Raw genomic sequence first — 8,475 nt, 5'->3', positions numbered from 1 at the left:
ATGATGTGATTGCTTCAACCTCAACATTTTATTCAAGTTGGCATCCTTGGCATCAATTTACATGTTTGCAAGGATACCAGCACCCCTCGTTTGCAAGGATACCTGCATCTCGTTCTAATATCCGACCAGCTTCCCTGGCAACATGATTTCAAGCAATGTGCCCTTGAGCCCAAACGTCGGGGGGGGGGGGGAACATGCCCAACTTTGCCTGAAGCGTATTTTTGTTTTAACTTTTAAAAACAAACCCCACACAGCTCTTTCAGCTGTATTCATTCTTCACGTCCTTTCAGACCCCATTTCAGAGCGGAGTCCTTTCATTCCTCTCAGGCCAGTTCTCCCTCTTTCTCCCTCACGAGGGAGCAGCTCTGCTGCTGCTGCTGCCGCCGCGCCGGAGAAGAGACGACGGGGCGGAGCGGGAGGCGGAGGGAGCTTGCTGGGTTTCCTTTTTTTCCCTGCCCGAGCGGAGAAAGATGGCGGGGGCAGGCGCCGGCGGGATGGAGCTCAGGGAGCCGACGGGGCTGCGAGGCTGAGCTGCTGGAGGAGGCCGCTCTCGGGGGCTGCTGGGAGGCCGAGAGGGAGGAAGGAAGGGCGGGAATTTCGCGGTGGCGGCGCTCTCGCTCTTCCTCGGACCAGAGGAGCCGGCGGTGGCGGCGGCGGCGGCAGGGCTCGTCCCGGGGCCCGACCAGGGGTGTGGAGGCGGGAAAGCGAGAGGATGAAGAGCCCGGCGCGGCGGCGTTGCTGCTGCAACCCGGGGAGCCGCCCCAGTTGTGTCCCACCAGGCCGGGCCGCTCGCTAGTCCGTGCTGGAGGCGGCGCAGGGCAGCCCGGGCGCCGCGGCCGCAGAGCAGCTGCTGGAAGGGGAGCGCTTACCGCCCAGGCTCCGGCCCGGCGGGGCCATGCCGTGGCTGAGCGGAGGGCGGCGGCGGCGCCAGCAACAACAGCCACCGCAGCAGCCGCCGCCGCCGCCGCAGCAACAGGCTCCGGCCGCAATGGGGCAAGGGATGGGGCAGGCGCCCATGGGGCAGCCGGCAGCGCCGCGTGGCCGGGAGAACTCGGAGCTGCCTTTACCCGCCGGCTGGGAGGAAGCGAGGGACTACGACGGGCGAGTCTTCTATATCGACCACAACACCCGGCAGACGTCGTGGATCGACCCCCGGGACAGGTCAGGAAGGGCGAGGAGGCCCCTTTTCCTCCCTCCGAAACGAGGCTCCCTTTAGCAACATCCCCGCCGTGTCCTGGGACGGCCCTTGCTTGAAGGCGGCGGGCCTGCAGAAATGGTCGTCGGAAGGGAAGGTCTAGGCTCTGGGAAAGAGCATCTGGAGGGGCCTGCGATTTTAATTCGGAGCAAGGGCCATCCCCCTTTCACGCTCTTTCCCCGAGTCGCCTTCCTTCCTTGCAAGTTTAGGGATGGTCGTTCCCGGTTCCGGGGATAACACCGCAACTCCATTTTGTCCCGTGTCATTTTTTGGGGAGGGGAGGCTGGCGAGAATAGTGTTGAGCGCGCCTCATTGTTCTCACTCGCAGGAGACGGGGCAGGGCGGGGGGCATTTTCTCCTTCTCCGTGCCGTGAAGCCAGGACTGTTTTCTTTCCTTCTCCTTCAGTATCTTGTTTTAGCAGATTGTGGTTTGAATTCCTATACCTCTCTCTGATAACAGCAACGGATTCTGACCTAGGTGCCCCTGTAAATCTTTTTTTTTTCCTGCGTGGGAAGGATTGCCTCTGTTCTGAACAGTAAATTAGTAAACAGGCAGGACTCAGCAATATCTCAGCTTTGCATGGGTAACGTGTTATTAGGTTGTTTTACTTAATAAGAGTAGAAAAGCCCCCCTGCCCCCAATAATGCTTAGGTGTTGTGTCCTGGAGCTAAAATCTAAAACAACGGTATTGCAACAGTTCATTCTGGCTCTGTTCTGTGACATTTTGTTTCTTTTAGAGGTTATGGCAAATGCAGCATTTTTAAGGCATACCATCTTGTATTCCGACATTAATAAGTATTGTTACTAAAATTGCTTTGGGACCAATCAGTATCCTGATGTGTCTTTGTGTATTTCTTGAATGAAGCTTTAATCATCAAAAAGCAGAAGGGTTCTTTGGCTCCCTCTCTATAATAGAAAGCTGTCAGCTTCTTTTGCTGAAAAAAAAAGCACCTTTCCAAACATCTAACACTAAAAGCAAAGGTTGTGTTGGTGCATAAGAAAAAACTCCAGCGTCTACAGTTACATAGTACCTTTAATAAGAACAACCGAAAAGGTCACAAACATGTTACTTTTAGGAAACTTTGAACAAGTTTTAAAAATGTTATTTCTAAGCCTGAAATCCTATGCATTGTAACTTGAAAGTTTATTCTGTAGAAATTAGTAGACCTAACTTCTGATAAAATATGCATGAAATTGAACTGATAATAGTATTTAAACTTAGGCACTATTGGTACCAGTGACAAAAGAAGCTAAACACACCCTCTTAACAGTTGTCAGTGATTTCATGTAGTGAGTTTACTTGTCAAAAAGCTGCAGGTCTTTTTTTTGTCTAGAGCCAGCATGGTTGAATGGATAAAACATTGAAACTGAGTCTAGAAGACTGGAGCTCAAACTGCATTTCAGCTGAAGACTTGGGATGAATTGTAATCACTTATTTTCCTGTGTTTACAAATTAGAAAATAGTAACACTTTGTACAGTTGCATGATTGAGATGATGTTGCATTAAGTTGCTTTACACATGGGAAGTGCTACAGAAAACATGTTGTTACTTACTATGCCTTTGAAAACATCATGACTAGAATACTGTGGTGGATCCAAGAATGCAAAGTTTATTTTTATAGCTTTTGACATTGATCCCTGTGCACACATGTTCAAAATTTCATTCATATTTATTTGTTTGTTTTATTACACTTCAAGGGCAGCAAACATCAAAGAAACAATACAGTACAATCAAAATTAAAATAATCATAGTCATGTTTGGAAGCTCACATAGATGCTGCCAAAACATTTATGAATTAATGTACTGTCAAGCATTTTTATTTTTTTTTTGTATTTTGTTTTAAAGATCTTGCTCCTGTTTGTGACTATTGTATGCTGGTGCTAAAAGGAAAATAGAACAAGCAATATCTTCTGGCAGAACTCCTTAACTGTCAGCAGGATTTCCCATGACGGCATGTGGGCTAGGGCTAAGACTGATTCCTGTGGTATATGCAGGCAGAGTTCCTATTTTATCATATGCTTTTATGGATCCTACTAAACTAATTACAACCATGTTTGCCTAGATAGATCAAAGAAAAGAAATATTTGAAGGGAAAAAATGTCAGGAAAAGACTTGTTTCAGAAGGAATCTAGCTATAATATGCTTTTTATGATCTATTTGAGAAATACTTGCAGAGACAATTCACCTGCCTTCTTTTGAGATGCATACTGATTAGGGGTGCTGTCAAAATTTGCTCCAGCCTGGTTTTGTAAACTAACTTCTGGATTTTTTAAAGGCCATCTCAATGGACAGGCAAAATTCCAGGATACAAACACACATGGATTGGGGGCAGGTGTTCTAGCTGCCTTACTCCTAGCCTCCACTAGCCCTTCCCTCCCTTCCCAATTCTTAAACAGGAAAATTGGTGAAGAGCAGAGAGAAGGAAGTTCCCCCATCCACTTTCTCTGTCATCTTAATACTCACTGTAGCACATAAGGACTAAAGTAGTGCTGCATTTCAGAACTGAATAAAAGTAATAGTAAGGGCTGCTGCAGTGGTCCCAAGTGCCATTGCTTTTTCAATTCCAGTTCCTAACACACTGCATGTCAGGAATGAAAAAATTAAGGAGAGTTCACCTGTAGCTAATATCAAGTAACGGAAAGCTCAGAGTGGGTTGTCCTGAAGTATTCTAGTACCCTGCCATCCTTGGCAAACAGGGAATTCTGTTTTGTTGCATGTCTTTTTACAACTCCATGATCCAGTTGGGCCTCTTTTGATCTGCCTGAGCACCTTCTGAATGTTTTCCTACTGGGAAGCTCTTACTTTCCTTTTGCTTCATTGGAGTTCTTCAGGAAAGTGTTCTTGGTCCTCTCCACTTCCCTCTGCATTTATGAGGAGTGGTGTGCCTACAAGCTGGGTCAGGCCATAAAGCAGTTTGATGAGTTCTGCCAACCCAGTAAGTTCAGTCATGGTTTCTTGTCTGCGATCTGAGTCTCCATCACAGCACAGATCTCAGATGAGAAGTTCAAACCTTTCCACTCCGCCCAGTGCAACGGTTAAGAAATTGCTCTGTTGTAGCACAGGGCTGAGAGGAGACATTGAAATATCTCTTCTCAACCTATCACTGTAGTGGGGGTTGCATGTGTGCACCTGTGTGTAATTATGAGAAAGAGTCCATATGAGCATTAGAAGGTTGGCTGAGTTTTTGAATGCATCCCTCTGGCTAAAAAGTGTGAGCTGCCCTTGCTGCATGCGCTGCCTGAGTGGCCTGCCCATAGCCCATGATTTTGTACCACCTACACGCTGATGACACTTCTACTACTTTGCCCCCAAGCTCTCGCCCTTCCCCAAGTTTCATATCTCCATCTGCCTCTAATATTTCCACCTAGACATATTTCTGCTTTGTTGTCATTTTCCAAGCACTTATTTCCTTTGCTCATTTTACTTACCCATTGAAATATTGAGCAGGCATGTAGCAGAAACTGCTTCCTGTGCTTCCCACGTCTAGTCCATTGTCAAACTATGGTGTGTTTCCCGTTATAAAAACATGGCTGTTGCTGCTTGATTCAGCAAAAACAAACAAACAAAAAGCAACAACAACCCTCTGGGCCTCACCCTGGTCATATCTTTCCTTGATTACTACATAATTTCCTCCTCTGGTTTTCCCTTCTCTCACCTGGGTCTACTGCTTTTCCAGCAACTTTCTGACAAAGCATTCACCTCTGCCAGAATCATTCACTACCTCTTTGTAATGCCCTTCCTTAAATCCTTACACTGACTTCCTGTCCATTCCTGAATCCTGTTCAAGCTTCTTATCCTTGCTTTTAAAACCATGTAGGCCTTGCCTTCTTTATCTCTCTAGTTTTCATATACATCTCCATCTGTGCCCTTATCTTGACCACCTATTGCTCCCCTAAGCCATCTAAAGTTCTTCACAGATGACGTTTTTGCTGTGTTTTATGCATGGAACTGTCTTCCAGAGTGCCAATGTGCTTACTTCTGCTTCAAACCTATCCTCTCCTTTTCATTGAAGCTGTTGGTACAACTCACTGGTCTCCAAATGTTGTTATAACTAAATCTGAATAACTTCAATAATTAAGTTATTTTCCTGTTAACCCACCGCCTCTGTTGTTGTTGTTGTTGTTTTATACTCCGCCCATCCGGCTGGGTTTCCCCAGCCACTCTGGGCAGCTTGCAGCACATAAGAAATTGTAAAACATTAAACATTAAAAATTTCCGGATACAGAGTTGCCTTCAGATGTCTTCTAAAAGTCAAATAGTTGATTATTTCCTTGGCATCTGATGGGAGGGTGTTCCACAGGGTGGGCGCCACTACCGAGAAGTCCCTCTGCCTCGTTCCTTGTAACCTCACTTCTCTCAGTGAGGGAACCGCCAGAAGGCCCTCGGAGCTGGACCTCAGGGCTGAACGATGGGGGTGGAGATGCTCCTTTAGGTATACAGGACCGAGGCCATTTAGGGTTTTAAAGGTCGGCACCCACACTTTGATTTGTGCCCGGAAACTTACTGGGAGCCAATGCAGATCTCTCAGGACCGGTGTTATATGGTCTTGGCGTCCACTCCCAGTCACCAGTCTAGCTGCCGCATTCTGGATTAATTGCAGTTTCCAAGTCACCTTCAAAGGTAGCCCCATGTAGAGCGCATTGCGGTAGTCCAAGCGGGAGATAACTAGAGCATGCACCACTCTGTCGAGACAGTCTGGGGGAAGGTAGGGTCTCAGCCTGTGTCCCAGATGGAGCTGGTAGACAGCTGTCCTGGACACAGAACTGATCTACACCTCCATGTACAGCTGTGGGTCCAAAATGACTCCCAGGCTGCGGACCTGGCCCTTCAGGGGCACAGTTACCCCATTCAGGACCAGGGAGTCCTCTACACCCACCTGCCCCCTGTTCCTCCAAAACAGTACTTCTGTCTTGTCAGGATTCAACCTCAATCTGTTAGCCACCATCCATTCTCCAACTGCCTCCAGACACTCACACAGGACCTTCACTGCCTACACTGTTTCTGATTTGAAAGAGAGGTAGAGCTGTGTATCATGCACATACTGATGAACACCCAGCCCAAACCCCCTGATGATCTCTCCCAGCGGCTTCATACAGATGTTAAAAAGCTTAGGGGAAATGACAGAGCCCTGAGGCACCCCACAATTGAGAGTCCAGGGGTCTGAACATTCATCCCCCCAACACCACTTTCTGGACACAGCGCAGGAGGAAGGAGTAAAACCACTGAATAACAGTGCCCCCAGCTCCTAGCCCTTCTAGCCGGTCCAGAAGGATGTTGTGGTCAGTGGTATCAAAGGCCACTGAGAGATCCAGCAGAACTAGGACCCAGCTTTCACCCTTGTCCCTAGCCCGTCGGAGATCATCAAACAGCACGACCAAGGCAGTTTCAGTCCCTTGATGAGGCCTGAATCCAAATTCGAAGGGATCTAAATGGTCCTCATCCTCCAGGCAGATTGAGTCTTGGCCCCTGCCCCTAGGCCAGGTGGAAACGGCCTTGCAGGGAGTGGTCTTCAGCACTCATTCCCATCACTTTAATCTGTAGACTGCTTTTGTAGATTGCTTGATCGTGTGACCCTAATTCTTTTTAAAATGCCATGTGGCAGTATACATTTATTATTATTATTATTTATATTTATACATTATTATTTATATAGATTAAATTTTTACAGGCACTTGCTTTAATAAGATTACATCTGTTCTTGTTTGATTTTTTTAAAAGGAAAGCTGAGTATGTTGTCATTTAGAAACTAGTCATAAACCTTCTATCTACATTTCCAAGAAAGAATGTTTGTGAGTATTATGCATTCCTATGAAAGAAGAAATATCTGTGTGTTTTCCTATACTGAATTGTGTTTTCATAACTGGAGAGCTTGAATATCAGCCAAAACTACTTTACCAGAAATACGCATGGAATGTTAAGTAAACCCATGAAATGTTGTGCTTTTGTTTTTTACAAAACAGTAAAAATGTGTGCAGTTTCTTTTTGTATTAATAATGAACGAAGGGCACTAGCCAAATTTTCAAATCATTTTAATTTTTCAACACAAACTTTGTTACCAAGTTTCCCATGTTTAGCTCTAATAAACAAATCTATGGCCAGGATTCAAAGAGCTACTTTGAGCATCTTTAGTGGGACATTTTGTTTTGAAAAGCAGGTCTTGCTATATCACTGCTTTGCTGAAAATTCTTGTGGTTTCAAAAACAGTTTGCCCTGTGGCATAAGGAACTGGCATTTGAGAAGCGTAATATAAAGTTCGTTTGGATGTATAGAAGGCATTGCAAGGTTTTTTTTAAAAAAAATATTTCAAATTGCTTCTAACATAATTTAAATACTCTACCAACCCAGGAGCTAAATCAGGGTGAAGAACAGCAATGGGCTCCCTTAGCTCCTGACAACAGGTGGCTCATTTTCTTTTGCAGCCTGAAAGTAAAAATGAAGTTCAAAGCAAAATGTTTCTTTGCAGGCATGGCTTGGGTTCCAGCTACATCTCACCAGGATTTGAGGTCACTGCCGATCAGGTGATTGATGGTGATTTCAAACCGCTTTTGGCAGGGATGATCTATGAAATTCCATACACACACACACACACACAATATTACGCAAGTACTGATAGCATACTAACACACATTAAATAATTGAAGGTTGCACCAAAATTCAAATGAAAATGAGAACCGTCTTCCTTGTTTGCAAACTGAATGAAGATGTTAGATGATGGCTTAGTGAAACTAGTATTGTATTTAAGCACCTGCTTAATTTGTAGCTGATACAGCTCTCTGTGTGGAAGTACATGTTGTACAGAGCTGTGGGCTTGGAAACTTCAGAAGCTTCTCTTAAAACTTCAGAAGTGTGAAAGTCTCTCAATGATAAAAGCAACCTTAATCAGTAATACTTTTAATTGGCAAAATATGCGTAGTTTTCAACTAAATAAATACATGAGCAGAATGACTTCGCTTGCACAACAGGACTTTTTATTTCCTCTCCTTCCAAATTTGCCCCCCACTGTCCCCAAATATGCTTCATATTTAGGGGGCATGCAGGAGGAAGAGAGGGGAAGAGTCCAAATGAATGTCATTCTGCTTGCACCACTTAACACAGGTGTACCCAATGTGGACCTTCCAGATCTCCACTCGCACCTCCCTGACTATTGATAATGCTGATTGGGGCTAATGTGAGTGTAGTCCAACACATCTGGAGGTCACCTTATAGCCTACCCTGGTCTAGTATGCTAGTGCATGGAACAGGAGTTTTATTTCTCTCCTAATTGAGGTTGTTAGAATG

The 8,475-nt window shown here is 45.5% G+C and overlaps 1 protein-coding gene across 3 annotated transcripts in view; it reads left to right on the top strand.

Annotated features, from left to right (window-relative positions):
- The first annotated feature begins 431 nt into the window (after positions 1-431).
- The window catches only part of WWC3 (WWC family member 3), a 61,553-nt gene continuing 53,509 nt past the window's right edge, over positions 432-8,475 (top strand). The window contains exon 1 of one of the 3 annotated variants that reach the window (XM_081001294.1): positions 432-1,161. In XM_081001294.1, coding sequence (XP_080857420.1) covers positions 896-1,161 — 266 coding nt within the window. In that variant the 5' untranslated portion in view covers positions 432-895. The remainder of the gene's footprint in view (positions 1,162-8,475) is intronic. The other 2 variants (XM_081001295.1, XM_081001293.1) reach the window with 2 other exon arrangements.

This window comes from Podarcis pityusensis (assembly GCF_964106645.2).
Source record: "Podarcis pityusensis genome assembly, chromosome: 4".
NCBI lineage: Eukaryota > Metazoa > Chordata > Lepidosauria > Squamata > Lacertidae > Podarcis > Podarcis pityusensis.
This window is presented reverse-complemented; position numbering and strand designations above follow the sequence as displayed.